The 17814-nt window shown below is 33.0% G+C and overlaps 2 protein-coding genes and 1 long non-coding RNA gene across 4 annotated transcripts; 1 reads left to right on the forward strand and 2 right to left on the reverse strand.

Moving 5' to 3' along the window:
* Nucleotides 1–5217: 5217 nt before the first annotated feature.
* Nucleotides 5218–6187, reverse strand: LOC141451731 (uncharacterized). The gene is made up of 2 exons (XR_012457067.1): nucleotides 6059–6187; nucleotides 5218–5850 (listed from the first exon to the last, which is right to left on the reverse strand). It is a non-coding gene; the product is annotated as an uncharacterized lncRNA (long non-coding RNA).
* Nucleotides 6188–6564: 377 nt separating this feature from the next.
* Nucleotides 6565–13904, forward strand: LOC141451730 (putative metabolite transport protein YwtG). Of its 2 annotated transcripts, XM_074123315.1 has the most exons (3): nucleotides 6565–6697; nucleotides 9028–9205; nucleotides 10494–13904. In XM_074123315.1, the coding sequence occupies exons 1-3, from the start codon at nucleotides 6595–6597 to the stop codon at nucleotides 11644–11646; spliced, it is 1434 nt and encodes a 477-aa protein (XP_073979416.1). In that variant the 5' UTR covers nucleotides 6565–6594; the 3' UTR covers nucleotides 11647–13904. The 2 variants fall into 2 exon arrangements, with proteins under 2 accessions (XP_073979416.1, XP_073979417.1); XM_074123316.1 differs by lacking the exons at nucleotides 6565–6697; nucleotides 9028–9205 and adding an exon at nucleotides 9223–10229.
* A 1626-nt stretch (nucleotides 13905–15530) lies between these two features.
* On the reverse strand, nucleotides 15531–17716 carry LOC141451729 (lipid scramblase CLPTM1L). Its single transcript, XM_074123314.1, has 2 exons — nucleotides 17546–17716; nucleotides 15531–17396 (listed from the first exon to the last, which is right to left on the reverse strand). The coding sequence occupies exon 2, from the start codon at nucleotides 17337–17339 to the stop codon at nucleotides 15789–15791; it is 1551 nt and encodes a 516-aa protein (XP_073979415.1). The 5' UTR covers nucleotides 17340–17396; nucleotides 17546–17716; the 3' UTR covers nucleotides 15531–15788.
* Nucleotides 17717–17814: the final 98 nt, after the last annotated feature.

The raw sequence follows: 17814 nt of genomic DNA on the forward strand, positions 1-17814 counted from the left end.
TAGGAAATTTCAACGTAATGGATTCAACAGTATCGTCTAATCATTTCAAAAAACAAATTTCAGTTGTCCACGACATTTCATAGTTGATGCTTTATCTTCATTTACTTGGTCACACCGATTAGAAAACCTAGTAAACCAATTTTTCTTACTCAGGAGCTCTCTAAATCTAAATTCTCCTGTTAGAAATAAAATTTCGAAAATTTGACTCGATTTCATTCTTTTTTTTGATCGAGGAGAGAACCAAATTTCGAAAATTTGACTCGATTTCATTCTTTTTTGATCGAGGAGAGAACCAAATTTCGAAAATTTGACTCGATTTCATTCTTTTTTTGATCGAGGAGAGAACCAAATTAATCAATATTTTGAAGAAAAGATGAATACCAGCTAAATAAATAATTAAAATACTAACCTAACTTGATCATAAATTTTCTAATGTAAATATATTGTGAATTTTTTATAAAATAAAATAAATATAAGATAACAATGCATATAAATATCTGTTTTTCAGAAATATTTAATTTATGAGCAAACAAATTTTCTTCTTAACGTCATTAATGCTAATTTATTTGGACTAGTAATAAAAAAAAAATCAGTCTTAATTTATAATGCTGTTGTGTAACTTTGTTGAAAAAATTATGTATTTTGGGCAAGTATAACTATATAGTATGATTTTTTTTGGGGGGGGGGGCAGAAATACAGGTTTTTATTTAAAAAATAGAGAGAAAAAAACATAAAAACAGATTTTAGAAATGACAAGTTCAAAATAACAAACTGGTCTTCTTCATTTTAGTCTGAATAATAAATTGTGTTAAAAACTTTTACCAAATTTTTACTCAACATTTTACATTTTTGTGAAAAATTACTATGATTTTGAATCGTAATTTTTATCGGAAACGCAAGTTTTTTGGCGTACTGAATAGGAATTATATGTGGTGAACACTATCATACGGTCCATACTTGTAAACAATTCTAAATGCGATGAGGCTATCTGTAAATTTTATTGGGAAGGTCTAGATTAGATTCGTAGAGGGTCGACGCGCGACCAGAAGATCTATTGGGGCACCCACTAATAAATTAGAGCACCCCCGCTAGTACTGGTATTTAATTAGACTAAGTTAAATGTACTTAGGACTTTATGACTCCCAAATATAACTTCAACAAGCCTTTCAAAGTCTGTATTGGGGACCGGGAGGCTTGGAAAAGTGGACCCCCAGTTGTGGGAGATTCAATGTGGTACACAGATGGCTCCAAGTTGGAGGAGGGAGTAGGAGCGGGAGTGTACAAGGCGAAACCGAAATGTAGCTTTTCGGTTAGCCTAGGAAAACTAGCTACAGTTTTTCAGGCTGAGCTAGCTGCAATTAGGTTCTGTGCTACCGAGATTAAAGGGCGAAGAATTATTAACTCTAAGGTCGTAATTTTTTCGGAAAGTCAGGCTGCTCTACGGGCAATTAGTTCCTACCAGGTCAATTCAAGGCTGGTTTGGGACTGTCTGGGTGCCCTGAAGGAAATTAGTGACCAGAATATGGTCTTTCTAGTTTGGGTACCTGGTCATTCAGGACAAAGGGGGAACGAAGTGGCAGATTTATTGGCCCGGGAAGGCTCTGCGGGACACTTCGTTGGCCCGGAGCCCTGCTTTGGAGTTTCGAAATGTGTTAAGTCTGCGGCCATCAATGCATGGGTGCAGAGTAAGGCTCAGGAGTGGTGGGTTGCCACCACTGGGCTGCGACAGGCGAAGGAGTTCATCAGAGGCTACTCGCCGAGGCTGACCGCAGAATTAATCCGTCAAGGCCGTGGGGCTATAAGGATAATTGTAGGCCTATTAACGGGCCACTGCAGGCTCAGAAAGCACATGCATTGCATGGGCCTGGCAGATGATAGCCTTTGTAGGTTCTGTCAGGAAGAGGAAGAAACGGCACTACACGTGTTGTGTCAGTGTGAGGGGCTCGTATGGCTAAGGATGTTACTTCTCGGGGAGGAAAAACCAAGGCCTGAGAGCTTTACCCAGGAGCCACTCTCCAGAATTAAGAGTCTGATTAAACGGACGGGTCTGGAGGGTGAGCTCTAAAGCCGGGGAGCCACAATAGATCCATAGGGGTCGCGGTGGCGCAGGCCTTGAGGCCACCCAAAATTTAATCTAATCTAATCTAACTTAGTCTGTTGAGTAAAGTATGAAAGCATGGTTTTGTTTACAACGAAAAGCCGAAACCTTAAGCTAAACTAGCCCTTTCCACAGACACTGTGCGGTCAGCGCCCTTGTTTCTGACAAAACCTTCACTGGCTATCCCCTACCAGACCCTTGCGATGCAAATAAATCCACAATTGGAACCCGAAACTTGTACTCCGATTCCATCATGGTTTTTCTAATTTTTGACCCAATACATTCATTCAAGCGCCATCAAAAATTAAAAGTTTTAATATAAATGGGACTTGATCAGTTGAAAACAAAACTGCATTTCTTGTCAATTGCCACATGCATAAAATTAGTAATACTTTTTTTAAAAAAATTTTTTAATAGAGAATCACCTTATCAAAAAAAAAGATGGGGATTTTAAATTGTAAGTTCAGTTTAAAGAAAGTTTATATTCTAATTACAACCTTCCATATGGCTTCAAAACTTGAACTTCAATTTTTCCTGAACAGGTTTCGAGAAAATGACGAAAAACTTTGCACTGGATAAATCCAATTAAGGTTTTTATACCTCCTTACCAAGGTGGATATTATTCGAAGTTGAAATTAATCGGTAAGAGTTCTGTTGTAAACAGTCACACACGATCTTTTCTTGCATAAAACTCAACGTTTACTTTGAGCTGCAATGAAATATAGTTGGCTTAGGTTTGTTGTACACAATAATAGAAAGGATATTCGTGAGAATTGTGATGTTGCAGAACCTCTGCCTAAAAGCTTTTTTCTCCTCAATATTGATGTCTGAATGTCAGTTTTTTCAGCATTACTGTCAATATCCAGCAATCTTATTGTCAGTATCCAAATGTACTGTCAATTTAAGTTCCCAATTAAATGTCAGTTCTCTCTTCATAAATATTTTTCCATTGCTTTAACACAACTTTAAAAATGCTATGTAGCTAAACGCATTCTATGCTGAGGAATCTTCTTTTTTTAGAATGTGGTCCAATAATAGATTAAAAAAATAAAATAAACCAGTTGAAGGTAGCATCAAGGTCGATGAAGTCCTGTAGATAAATTTTTTACAGACTTCTCGAGATTCCTAACATAAGTCCATAATTATGCTCAAAGGCAGCAAAACATTTAATGGGCTAGCTAACTGCGGATCTGTATCTCCAGACGTACTGATGTTAAAAATACTTTTTAAGAGCAATTTATTGAACATTAAACTTGGTATTTTCCACACACGCTGTCATTCTTTCTATGGAGAGACCAATAGAAATATCTCGGCGAATCTGATTTAGTCGAGTTTGCTCATTACGACCTTTATATCGTTTCCATTTCGAACTTAAAATTCATTTTTACGGAGTAGTTTTGCTTTAAATACGAGGTAGCTTCTTAGTTTAGGTATGACCTTAAACTTTATAGTGCAGTGCTAAACGTTGCTAGGTTCTTTTTTACAAACCAGAATAGTCTAATTTCTTCAATGAAATGTTACTCCTATACCGTACATTTTGGACTTATTGGAATATCTGACCGAAAACTTCGTATTGTACATGTTTAAATATAAAGTGAATATTGTTTTTAGGAATTGAGGTAATCTCCACCTTGTAGTCGAAAAGTAGACATTGGTAGCCTCAGAATAACGCCCAGAATTTAAAGAGGTTAATTTTATAAAGGCCTGAAAGCCAACTCCCTTGTTTTTTTGGAAATACCTTGAGTTGGAACGTTTAAGAAATATAGTTTTTTCAAGAAATTGCCTAAAAAGCTGAACACCCGGATGGAGTGAGTAGCAGGTTCATGATAGGTTTTGAATTGCCTCGGCTAACTCAATATCTTGGACGAAGATTATAAAATTACCTTTTCCGGCTAGGAAATGTTTTATGGAATGAATCATACTGCCACATGGCACGGGTAAGACGAATCACCTCTTACGTGAATCCTTCGTTGAGATAGATTTCTCCAGGAGAAGCTCCAGAAGTAAGTAGAGGCAAAGCCTGCAATTCAGTCCAAAGACAGAAGCAAGCTAAGACTTGACTGGTCATCTATAACCGTAAGAGAACTGAGGTGTGCCTAAGTCTAAGTAGAAAATTAGAATCCGATGATTCAATGGGCACCAGAACGTGAAAGGTCTGAAACGTGATAGTATCTGCAGATTTTGTGGGAAGATGCTAAATACACCGATACCCCTCTCAACATTAAGCGACGCCAACATTTAATGTAACATAAGTTTGGTAGGAACTTATCAAGTAATAGAGGACATATCCTCTCAAGTATCTTTTTATATTCTAAGACTTCTCAGAGCCCATAACTTGGAAGAGAAGATGTAGAAACTTACCTGGGATCAAAGTAGCCGAGGATGGAATCAATATTTCTAAAAAGGCATAGAAAAATTAAAAATAAATGAATGCAATATTTAAATTAATTTAGTTTTAAATGAGTAGAACTTAATTGTGATAAGCGAACTGTTGCATTTCTATCACAATTACAAATCTTATTTAATTCCAATTTAATCTCTTTCACTAGCCTTGATCTACAAATCGTACTCGTATACCCTTTTTATTCTTTAATTGCTTGATTTTTTTTTTTTTTTTTTTTTTACAGCTTACTTTTTATCCTTGCAGGTGTGTCCATTTAAGTTTATTAACTCAATTTTTTGCTTTCTAGATTCTGTTTTAACATTTTTTGTCTTTTTAAAATGTAGTTAGATCCACAGAAGTGGACACCATTAGAGCATTCGTAAGAGGATGGGCAAATGTGCGCCACATTGAGGCGCCTTTTTTGAGGAAAGGCACACGAATTAAATATAAATTTAACGTACAAAATAAATTTATAAAAAAAAAAATTATAAATATTTTTACTTTTGTTATAAAGAAGGTATTGGTCGCCAACATCAGCTGTTTGTATTTATGGATACAACGCAGCTTTGACGGGCGCTGGTAATGAATGCAAGGTAAATTTGTTCTAACCTTTTTTGACATTGGATTATTATCAATTTTTTTTTCATTTAATAAACGACACTTAAGAAGAGTTTAATTTCACTCCTCTCTTCCGTTAGAACCACATTCACTTGAATTGAAAAGGAAAAGTAACAGATAGAAGTATTAATCTACGTGTAATAATAAAAATACAAAAATTTAAAGAAAAGCATTCAAATATTTTAGTTAGAAAGTTATTCCCTAACTTTAAATTTCACATGAGAAGGCGCTGAAATATATTTTCGCACACGGCTACTCTTATCGACTCTGCACACTTAAAACTATCATTGACTACCCGTTTTAATGCACATGTTTTTCAGATATTGATCATTCATCAATTTGGTGTAGAGAATTTCAATTCCGAAATTTATGCACTTTCATACACTACAATTCAATCATTTTAAGCCTCAATGACCGCGAAGGCAACCTTATCTGTTAAGTAAAATGTTGCGGCGAGACAGCAACTCAACCTTCTGAAATAGTCTTTAAGTTTACGAAATCAGAAAAAACTACATATATGGAGGTAGACCCTTAAAAGTCAGAAAGTAGTGACTCTCTTTCATCCCACTCGATTAACTTCTTGAAAGGTATATACTGCAAGGAAGGAAAGATAGACCGCTAGGTTGTCCATCAATTCTCATCAACATCTCTGGTTTCTTTCGGTACTTCTTTAGGTAGATTAGTTCTAGATCAAGACTGTTGTTCTGGACTCATTTTGTTGTCGACTCTAAAGTACTTCAAAAGTCATCACCTAGACGAACAATCAGAACATTATATTTTTAAATTATGAAACGTATAAAAATTTGAAAGGCATAAAAAGAAAAACACTGAAACTCCAACTTGGTATTGTTTTCTTATTACTTTTATTTATATGTTATTTTATTCAAAAAAAATAAAAAGGGGAAACCTTGACATTAGAGGTGAAACACAAATATTAAAAGTGTTTATTTAAAACCTACCTCAATGTTATTTTATCATGACAAATCTTGAAAATATCTTTGAAGCAAAACAAAAAAACCTTGTCCACCATGAGACGAATAAAAATATTTCTCCCTCAATTGTACACAAAAAACATCTCTTAAAGGAAGCTAAAAAATAAACAAAATTATAATAAAAAAAATAAAAAGATTAGAAGTTGTATTCCATCTTCAATCCCACTTCTTATACTTAATACAGGTTTTAGCTCAGTTAATGTCAACTCAGTCTGGTTTAACCTTCCACTTAAGTAACTAGTTGCGTATTGAAGTTCTATCGATTTCTTTTGAAAATTTCATTTAAGTTTTATCGCTTTCAGATAATATAAATAGTTTTTTTTTTTTTTATGAATAAATAGTACATTATGTTATGTAATGTCAAAACTTACTCTTCAATTCAATTCAACAAAAAATGAAGTGAAATAACAACTAAAAAAAATAATGTAAAATAATTGGAGTTACTTTGTCCATGTGCGGGTTTATGTTTTTATATATTTAGTGCGATTAGAATAAATGAGATAATGTGGAATTTAGAACAAGTGTGGAATTATAACACGTTTGGATCTTCACAGCACAGATGGCATAGAAATGGTTCTGCGCACCAACTATTTGCAACAATATCATGTAAGTTTTAATTAGTAAAATTTATTAACTGTAAGAAAGCAATGTTATGAGCTTCAAAAAAGAATTTAATAAGTAATATACAGTTAAATCGTGTAGTGACGTGAAAAAACGTCTTATTTTTGTACTCATTTTCCAAGGGGTTGAATTCAATATTTATTAATTTTTGTAATAGATTTCTAGGTTTTTATTTTTTTGGTGTTAGTTTTATAAATTCTGAAATCAGAGAATTTAAATTTATACTTTTAATGAATTCTTATTGTGAAGAGCGTTTTGTTAAAAGGCAAAAGAGACAACATGTGGCACCCCTAAAAATAACTGGTTCGTTATTGCTTTCTCTTACTTCTTCGTTAAAGGAAGAGTTGTAATCGTGTTGATTTTCTATTTCAATGGAAAATCGTAGTTAGATCATATTTGATATTTCGATTAGGCATCCCAGTAATAAGGTTTTATCAACATTCTATTGAAAGTGCCATATTGTGTGGATCCGTCACAACCAGAATTAAATGATTTGCTCAAATTCTGAGTTTGAAAACCCCGAATAATAGTATTTCTATTTAGCATTCATAAATTAACACATTTAAAGACTTACCAGTAGCTTTTGGTTTTCTTTTTCCATTTTAAATTCTTTTTAAGAAAATGGATTTGAAGAAGAGGTATCCTCCAAAATTTTGATCTTGTAGGGCCCTGCAAGAGAAAACCACTCTAGTTGTGGTGATGCGTATTATTTCAGGTGAGCTTTACGTTCAACTACAGATTAGGTGTTTGGAAGAAGACGACTAAGCAAACCTACTTAATTATAAATGTCTTTTATTAACTATTAAATAAAATCCAAGGTCTAGGCCTAGACCTAGTACCGGGAATTGAACCCAGTGTTACTATACATCTTAAAGCTTCTCGGGCCTCACCTCAAACCGCTCGGCACCGTAGCACCTTACTAGATTCTAGTTTTTTTATTTTATTGTTTATTTTCGTAAGAGAGATATTGTGATTATGTTAAATTTTCGACATTTCAGTTTTCTCTGAAAATCTACGTTTTGAAGTCCCATGAATTCGAAAAACTGTTTTTTTTGGGGGGGATGTAATCCTTGATTGTGTCATGAATACTAGCTTTAAAACGAAAAAGCTTAGGAAGCTCAAACAACAAATTTCGATTGGAAGATGGGGTATTAGTAAGTACACTTCTAAAGTGTCTTTTGAAGTCAGCTTAAGTCCTCCGAAAATGTGGTTTTTACAAAACGGTCTTGAGTGGATCCAGATGTACTCACCGTAACTCGAAAAAGAAAAATCGTAGAACTTACAAATTTAATATTTCGCTGAAGTGCGAAAAAGGGGACTCATCAATAAGATTTTTGTCAAAATTGGTCAATCAATACTTATTTCCCGATATTAAGAAAAATACTAGGTTTACTGCCTTGGCAATATTTTCAGAGATAAGGGGATGAAAAAATACATAAAAATGACCTATCGCGTGTTCATCTTTCTCTTTGATAACAAGGTAAAAAATTGAAAAATGATTAATAAATACCAGATTTTAAAATGGCCTAGCACCTTTAATTTTGAAGATATCGAATTGCGGTTTCCGGTTTCTTTCATAACTTTTTATTCTCTTTAAAACTGTGTACATGAAAATGGGGCACAACTGTGAACCCTCACTTTTGGTCGCGCGTATGCGGGCAGGAATCTAAAATCAAGTCACATATTCTGAAACTAGAGGTGACGGGCAACAAATTTTTCCACTACCATTTTTTGCTCAGATCAACTGTTTAAGCATGAAATGCATTTGGGCCGTCTTAAAATGAACACCCTGTATGTTTCTTACTTTAATATCACAGCTAATTAAAAAAAATTCTACTTAATTTGAAAATATATTTTATTTAACGTTAACAAAAAAATTAAAATAACTGTTCTAGTAGGTGCTGCTCCGTGAAAGCAATGTTGTAATTTTCAAATATTATCTAGTCGTTACAAATAATTTTAGAACGCCTCAGTTTATCGGCCTGAGTTGGTTTTCTAGTTAAATTGTTTTCACCATCTATGCTCGATAAGCGTTCAATCGTTGACAAATGCTTGTATACTATGTTATCTGAGCACTGATCTGGACAGATCAGTCTCAGTTACGACGCTGTGGCAGATTAGTTACAGAACTGCTGTAGAAGGCGTCCAGAAAAGCATATGTTAAATAAACATACATTTTACCCAAACATGTTTAAATGAGGAGTGTCAATATCCCCCTGACACAAAAAGTCAAGCTTCGCCTCTCTATTCTACACTTTACAAGTCATCCAAATTAAGCAGTATTTCACAAGCTTATTAATATTATCAAATTTCAGGTTATCTAAGCGTCTTGATGGTCGGCACTTGTTTTGTGTGGATGGCACCATATGCAACCTCTTTTACATCAAGTAATGGTGAAATTCATATGTCGCATTCATTATTTGCTTGGCTTACTTCCACAGTTGGAATCGGAGAGGTTATCAGCTCCCTACCGTCTGGAATCCTTGCTGACAGGTACCTTTTTTCCTGCGATTAGCCAAAATATAAAATCCATTTACTTAGTCTTATTTGCAAAACTTTTGCAGAGACTTAATTTTAAGGTTTTGACAAAATACTCTCAATGCATTTATGATTGATTTGATTATAAACTATTTTTGTTCCATTTTTAGCCATCCCTGATTCTAAACCGCTTCTTTAACTTTCACAAGCTTCAAAAGAAAAAAGTATGATAAATAAAAGAAACTACCCATTTCAGTTAACTTGACTAATAGCCTACAAATATGGGAATACTTTTGAAAGCAACGCTTAAAATGAATATTCCAAAGTAGATAGTCAGGCTTACAAAAATGCTTGTTATTGAAAAATGGCTGCTAAGTGAAAGGTCTAGAATATTCTCAATCAAACAAGGCCTAAGTCAAGGTGATCCTCTGTCCCCCCCCCCCTATTCTTTTTAATCAAACTGCTGGAAAACAATTGCTCGAGCAAACGCACTAGTCTAATCTGCAGAATGTACCTGCATATTGTTTGAGTATATAATGGGATATTAACAGATGGAATTTGATTTGGTTTCATTAGAAAAACTGGATGGAGAGACCAAAAGAATAGGATCGTGCGTATCCCCTGAAGAACCTGTTTGTAATAATAGTACAAACATTGCGCTGGAAGAATAGACGGAATAGTTTCGTATATTTGAAACACCTAAAGCTGAAATAGTAGAGATATGTAAGGTTTTTAGACCAATATTAGGCCGAATGACACATTTTGATGAATTCTGGGTATTACCCATCAAATGAAAATTGTAGAATATAAAGGAAAGGGAAATATTCAAGAAGTACACGGAACTTTAAAAATTATAAACTGCTGGAGCTGGTAAAAAAGAGAAAGCTATTTTTAATGGCTGGAGCATGACGTGAGGTTACAGTTAACAAGACCAGGAAGATTAGCCTGTTGGAGTACAAAAAAAAAAGAAGACTTTTCTTGAGGTGACTAAAAGAAATATTGAAAGGAATTGGAAGCAAGAAAAGCCAATTTGAAGGAGGTTAGTCAGAGATTGATTGAGGTAGCCAAAGTTCTTTTACTCTCGTAGATAGGTTGGTCTAGGTGATCTAATTTCTACGGTCCTATCGTCTGATTCAGGCAGGTGCACCCAAAATTCTACGATAAAAGGTCAGAAAGTTCAGTAAGGATTATAATTGGCTGGCTTAAATTGTAATAAATTTGATTAAGGGAAAGTCGTGTGAGTGAATTTCATTTATCTACTTTATGAGGTAGTCTTCATCTAAAAGTATTCTTTCTGTTCTAGAATGGGGAGGAAAACAGTGCTGCTGTCTGTCGGCCCAATGTGCGCAATCACTTGGTTGATTACAGCTTTTACCAGAAACATAGTCGTTCTCTTCATCGTGCGACTGATCCAAGGAATAGCACAAGGATTAGTGTTTACTGTGGCGCCCATTTATATAGCTGAAATATCTAGTCCAAATAGAAGAGGTACTTTAGGAGGTTATTTTACTGTTTTCTGGAATTTAGGCTTACTCTATGCGTACTGTACTTCCTACTTTCTATCATATGAACATTATATTCTTTCATTAACTTTTCTCCCATTGATATACTTTGTAACGTATCTATTCATGCCAGAATCCCCATATTATCTATTCATGGCTAAAAATAAAGGCAAGGCTATGGCATCGCTGGCCTGGCTGAGACATGGTGAAGATATTGAAGAAGAATGTAAAAAAATTGAAGAAACTGTTGAAGAAGATATGAGCAATTGGGGAAATTGGGAGGATTTGGTGGCGGATAAAAGCGATAGGAGAATTCTTTTAATTGTTTTAATCATCTGCGTTTCCAGATATTTGACCGGAATGGACGCGTTTGTCGCTTATTCTAAAGACACATTTACCAGGGGCACTCAAGGTTTGATATCACCAGATCAACTTTCCGTAATGATGGGTGTAGTATTTGCTGTCACTGCGTTTCTGGCTTCTTCGTTTTCTGACACAGTCGGTCGTAGGAAATTGTTATTGTTCTCGTTAAGTGGTACAGCTATTTCTGATCTAATTATAGCTGTTTACTATTTTCTCGACGAGAAAACTTCTGTAAGCATGAAGTCTGATGTATGGATTATGTACATTGGTGTAGTTGCATTGTGTATAATGTCGAACGTAGGACTAGTCCAGTTGATGCACACAATAAAAGCGGAATTTTTTCCTTCACATACAAGAGGCCGTGGAAGTGCTGTGACCAGTTTAACAGCTGCGCTATGCACGTTCCTACAACTAAGATTGTACACTACAATCACTGATATGTATGGGGTTTATTTGAATTTTGTAATATTTGCTATTTTTGCCATTATTAGCGCTATGTTTGTGCTAAATTATGTGACTGAACCGGCTGGTAAAAGTTTGGCAGAAATACATGAAGAAATCAAAACTGTTACAAGCAAAGAAGCTGGATAAATGAATCCTCTTTGTATACTAACTTTCCTACCTACGGCGATCCAGCCCTAGTTAGGCTCGGACCTCCTCTAACATTAAGATCAGAGGATTACAAATAGTCATTCTTGTATGGAGGCTATTCTTTTCCATGCTTATCCTTTTCTTCTTGAGTTTCTTAGCCTAACTCTTCTTTCCCCTGGCCTGGCTTTTTTAGAAGCCTAATACTCACATTTAATGCACCTTAAGAAAGTCACCACTGCTACGAGATTGATTTTGTCCAAACTCTCTCGGTTCTTTGATAGAACCCATCTATCTCAATTCGCTGCGACAGTCTGAATACTTTCTTTTGATAGCAGCTCATGGCTTCACTCTTAAATCCTATGTTACTTAATTGGGTGAAAACTGCCATTTACAGCCACACATCGTGATTTTCGCATAATTTTCTTCGCCACTAAAGCTACAAGGTATTTGTAATGTTTACAGTAGTTTGTGAACATTATAGTTCTATTCCCCCCCCCCCTGAAGCCGTCATACGTTTCCCCACTTCCTCTTTGTTCATCAGTTCATCAACATTTTGGTCTCCATAAGGATCAAATCGTCCATTCATTATTATTGTTTCGACGTATTTAATTTCCTCTATAAAAAACAATGACAGCAACTCAAATTGAGACAAGACAAAAATACAGACCTGGACTTGAGCGAGCTAAAATTCACAGGCGCCCAACAATAACAATAATAGAAGCAGCAGCTAATAAATTCTTTCCACTTCAACTTAACCAGTAAACCTTAACATAATCTCTATACGTTAACACTGTCCCGAGATGAAAATTGGTTTTTCCAAAGTTTATCTTATCAGCTCAAAAAAACATTAGATATAATACCTCATTTTGTAAAGTAGTCTCCTTGAACCATAAAGCGGGCAATGTATCCATCCTGAGTACTGAGAAATCACTAAATCATCTAATAATCAGTCCCAATCATTCCTGGATGCTAGCCAAAAAATGTCCGGAGTTATGTCAACAGCAGATTCGGCAGTACACGGAAAAGCGGCGTGCCTAATTTGGCTAACAACTTGGTCTTCATTCTCATTTCCTGCGTAATTATATGAGCTGTTATCTAGAAGTAATTCTGGACAGAAAAACTTCTAGGACATCTAGCAACAATTACAAGGTAAAAACACTAGTATACATATGAAACTGAATTCTGTAACTGTACTAGACTTGCTTTAATTGTTTCTCTGTACTGTGTAGTGTTTATTTTTTTTACGGCATTTAAACTATTTCCATTAATTTCGTATTTACTATACAACTTAGCATATTTAATTTATTCGGCCTCGTTTCAAATGTTCAAAGTGTAAATAAGACTCCGATAGTCCTACCCACAAATGCTCGGAGAGAAAGATTTTTGAATCTGTGTTTTAAACTTCAAGAATTTAAAGGGAATAGAATTTAATTATATAAAAAATGTAAAGAACTTGCTAATAATTGGTGGAAAAGAACAATAAAATTTTCATTTCGATGTTAATTGTGATTTTCCACTCTTCTAGGAATAAGATTGTAAATATTTATTGTATATTCTTAATTGTTAGAGAAGTAAATATTAACAATTTTATTTTTTTATTGTATCATTAGAGAACTTTAAAGTTTATTTAAACTCTCTCTCAATAAGTCTTCTTATTAATAGTATTAGAATCTTTAGGTATTCATAAAATTACGTAAATTAATAAAATTACATTGTGTAAGAGGATAGTAAAATTGTATATCTATAAATGCTGGAAAAGCTATAAACTTTTAAAAAGAAGTATTTTTAAAGAGCTATTCACAAAAATAAATTTCTTGAAAATCGAAGTAATCAATTCAAATCAGAATTAGTTCCTAAATGTTTTGGACTACACTTTGAATAGTATTCTTAATGTTGCATTATACTTCTTTATTGAATGTAGAAAAAGAATTTATTTTCTTGATGTAATGTTGCATTGTTTTAAATTTTTAACGAATACTTTTTTTTTTTTTTTAATATTATTTAATAATAATGTATAGTGTAATTTACAGTAATCTAGTCAAGTTTACAGTGGGATTAATATAAAAATTTTAATTTCGTGGCTGGGAGAATGTTTTTGTGAAAATGTGGAATAAATTTTAAGTTTTAACGTTTAATGATAACTTTTAAATTAAAAAAACTAATTAATTATATACAAGACTTTGAAACTATGTAATTAGATGTTGGAAAAAAAAATTCCTCAAAGAAATCACTGTGAATAAACTATTCAAAAATAATAATTGAAATTTCATTTTGCTAAAATGGACGTTCCTACTAAATGCATCATTGGGAATAGAGTATACTCATCTAGAAAAAGGCCCTTAAGGTACTCTCTACACGAGACTCACTTCTTCATCAGTAATCTTCTAAAAAACTATCATTAGATGATTTCACTTTGGCTTAAACTGAACTTATAATGGTGGTTATTATGCACATATAAATAAATAATTAATAATACGGTTAAACATAGAAATTGATCAGAAAACAATTGAGAAATAATAAATTATATTTTAAAAATTAGTAATATTTCTTCTTCATATTATGTATTTTAGTTTCTTGTCCGTTAGTGCTGCCATTATCTTTTGGAAAGAGAATGAGTTGTAAGAATAGGGTAGGAAAACTTGGAACTTATGCTTAATATTTTTCTAAAATTCTAGTCTCTTTTTAACAAGACGTTCTCAATTTTTTCGCCCAAAAAATAGTGATGAATAGCAGAATTAAATAAATCAAGTAATGTCTCAAATAGTTAATGCACTTTAATTTGTTGTGATTTATTTTTATTTGACTCATCGCCATTGATATTTCCAGGTTTGTAACTTAGTACAAGCATTCGGTATCATACGGAACATGATTGCAACATCTCTCAATTCAATTTAGTGATGATGAGTGTCAGTCAACACAGATACTTATCAGAAAACCATACCAAGGAGACCCCTAAACCAGTTCTCCTTTGAAAACAACTCCGTTGGTATAACTTGGAAAAGCCACTTGTACCAGATGGTAAACTTTTACTGAAGATTTTTAATATCTTACGGTAAAAGATCGTTTCGCTTATCTTGCAGAAAACAAATATGAAAATAAATGCCCAACAGCCTTTGAAGAGTTAAAATCTTCCTGCTAAGAGTAAACTAATAACCAGAGTCTAACGTGTTCATAGCAAAAAAAAAAACACTTTTTCATGGAAACACTTCTGTATCCATGTTAAGGGGTCTACAAGTGTGTTTAAAATATTAAGGGCATTTGCAGTAAATTTAAAGTAGTATATAAACAGCGTGCTAATAATGTAATCAATAGAGTCATTATCATCATTAATCATTACCATCACTATTTGTTCCGAAGTCCCTACGGTTCATCCTTGTCAACAAATATCCATGATGAAACAGCACAGTATCGGCAAAGGATAGCCTTAATGAGGGAGTACTTACTAATTATTAATCCATTGTTATTCAATATTAAAACTACAAGTTTTTCCAAACTTTTTTCTTTTTAATAAACAGTTATATTTATAATGCTGTTCGTAAAACAACTTGGAAGAATTTCTAGCAGAAAAACATGCATAAAAGGATTAAAAAATAGAACAAATTTGTTTTTTCTTTGGAATGATATATTTGTGCATAAACGTTGTACATACAAAAATTAAATACAAAATTTTCTGTAAGATATGAAGTAAGCAAAATTGAAGAGAAAATAAAATCTCGAAAGACTGAAATAACGTTATATCAGATACAATGTTTTTTAGAAAGTTAAATTGTTGAATATTGTTGCAATATTCAATACTGATGAGAATTTTTATAAAATTAAATTAAGCCTTCGGAAACAACGAAAATAAAATAGATCTTTCAAATCCGTTCAATAAGTTAAAATAGTTTATAAAGTTGGTCATCCATTACATTTTATTTCATTTTTTTCAAAGTGAATCTATTGTAGAAAAATAAAAACTACAAATTTAAAAAAAATATTTAATCCTTTAATAATATATTTTATATTATTATTACTTATTTTCTCTTTATAACGCAATATTTCATAATACCCATTAAATGCTTACACCAAATTTAAAATTAAAATCACAGTAAAAATAAAATAATTCGTTTTTATTCAATAATAATTTAGAAATAGCATACATTCTATTCTATTTTAAGATGTGAAGACTCGTCAATTCTTGTTTTATCGACAGGATATAACCATCTTTGATATAGATAGATTATGAAGATAACGTCATCTCTGAAACAAGCTAAACGATGTGCAGTCGGCATAGTTATTATAAATGCAAAGAGATCATCAATAAATGTATTAAATGCTTTGTACATAAATGATTTCCAAGGTAGATGCGCTACGGATTTTAATTTATAATTAATAAATAATTGTGGCAACATAAACAGAAATCCAAAAGCGTAAACACCATTCACCAAACTGTGTATCAACCAAGAATACCAGCTTTTGTACTGTTGATAGAATAGTGAATAAACAGCACCAGCGATACATAATGGATATAAAATGTAAGAAAGATATTTCATTCCTTCGGCATCAATTAATCTGGTCATTTTCTCTTCATCTGACAATTCCACTTGTTTAAATTTCATTTTTTTCCAATCAATAGGCACTACTTTTTGCACTTTCCAAAATTCTATAAAACATGAAATAACAGCAGGACCAAGCACTAAAATAGAAGCTTCTTCATCAAACAAGTACATGACTATAATAGTTTGACTGAAAGCTCTCCAAAGAACACTTCTCAGTGAAAGTCCTGCCAGTGTAGTCCTTGATCTCCAAAATTTCACATCATTCTTCAAAGCGAGAAAATCAAACAACAAATGCACAGATGATACAAACAATGTTACAACTAACAAATAGATATTTGTATCAGCAAATACACCTTTCAATTGATCCATATCTTTATCTGAAACACCATATTTTTTCAAAGATTTTAAAGCAGCTTCTGTATGTATCATAAGTCTTAGTTTACCAACGTTGATTGGCGTATACTTAAGTGTTATTTGGAAAGTTGATGGTGTGTCCTCATTTATCTGTTCCAGATGATCAATTCGATCATTTAAGAAATCATAATGTAATAATGGTAAGATTGTACCATCTCGTGCTTCTTTTATCAACCTGTATAGCTCTACTGGTATCTCTTTTGCTGGGATTTCCTTGACACCTGTCAACACGTTAAAACCAATCTCTTTCTTAATGTGTGTGACTGGCACTTGTAACATATGGGACTCACCACCTTTTAGTAGATCAAACGTTGATATTTTTGGAACTTGAAAACTTGTAATTGGTAATCTAGTATATACATGATCTCGCCAAGAAATCAAATCATTCCATTTTATCAAATTCACATTCTCATCTAAAATAAATAAATGAAAGTATAGTGTACCATTTTTAACAGTTTTTTGTGGTAATTTAATGTTCAACACTTTTTCAAATTCTTCATTATAGTTGAAAGGTGATACTTCTCCAATGTAAAACTGGTCTCTCGAAGTTCTTGGTATAGGATCAACTGATGCGTAAGTTATTAATTTCAACTTGGGCTTATGATGTAAGTAGTACTTAATACATCGATCACCAGGCTCACATCCAGGTAGAAAAAATAGTCTTGCTAGGCTAAAAATTGAATGCCCTACATAAATAATGAAAAATGACGAACAAATGAAAGATAACGAAGGTAACCACATTGTGATTATTGTCGTAAGCTCTTCTTCTTGTGAAACTGATAACCAACTTGCTCAATTCTGAAATTTAAGAGTAAATTATTAAATACTTTAGTAAGAAAGCATTTCTTGAAATAAAGTTTTTTCCAGTTTTTAACTGGATAAAGTTCGGCTATTAATACTTAAGTTACATTTGAAAACAATTTAATCACACTTGTGAAATTCATTACCGGCAAAACAATTAATATTCTATATCACATTTGTTCGTTGATTTTTTTTTAATTAACTCTAGCCAACTTTGCACTTAATTTCACTCTGTGTATGTATATTTAGTAACAAAAGAGAAATAACTTTATGCGAGTGATTCTTTTCTATTCAGTTTAGTACACTTCTACTATGAAGGTTATAATTATTTGATGTCTGATGTGTACTGTGCAGGTTAACATAAATGAGTTGTAAGTCAACATCGACAGATTAATATCGATTTGGAGGATTTATT

This window comes from Rhodnius prolixus, unplaced genomic scaffold, assembly GCF_049639745.1.
Source record: "Rhodnius prolixus isolate KJV_2025 unplaced genomic scaffold, Rpr scaffold_14, whole genome shotgun sequence".
NCBI classification, from domain to species: domain Eukaryota; kingdom Metazoa; phylum Arthropoda; class Insecta; order Hemiptera; family Reduviidae; genus Rhodnius; species Rhodnius prolixus.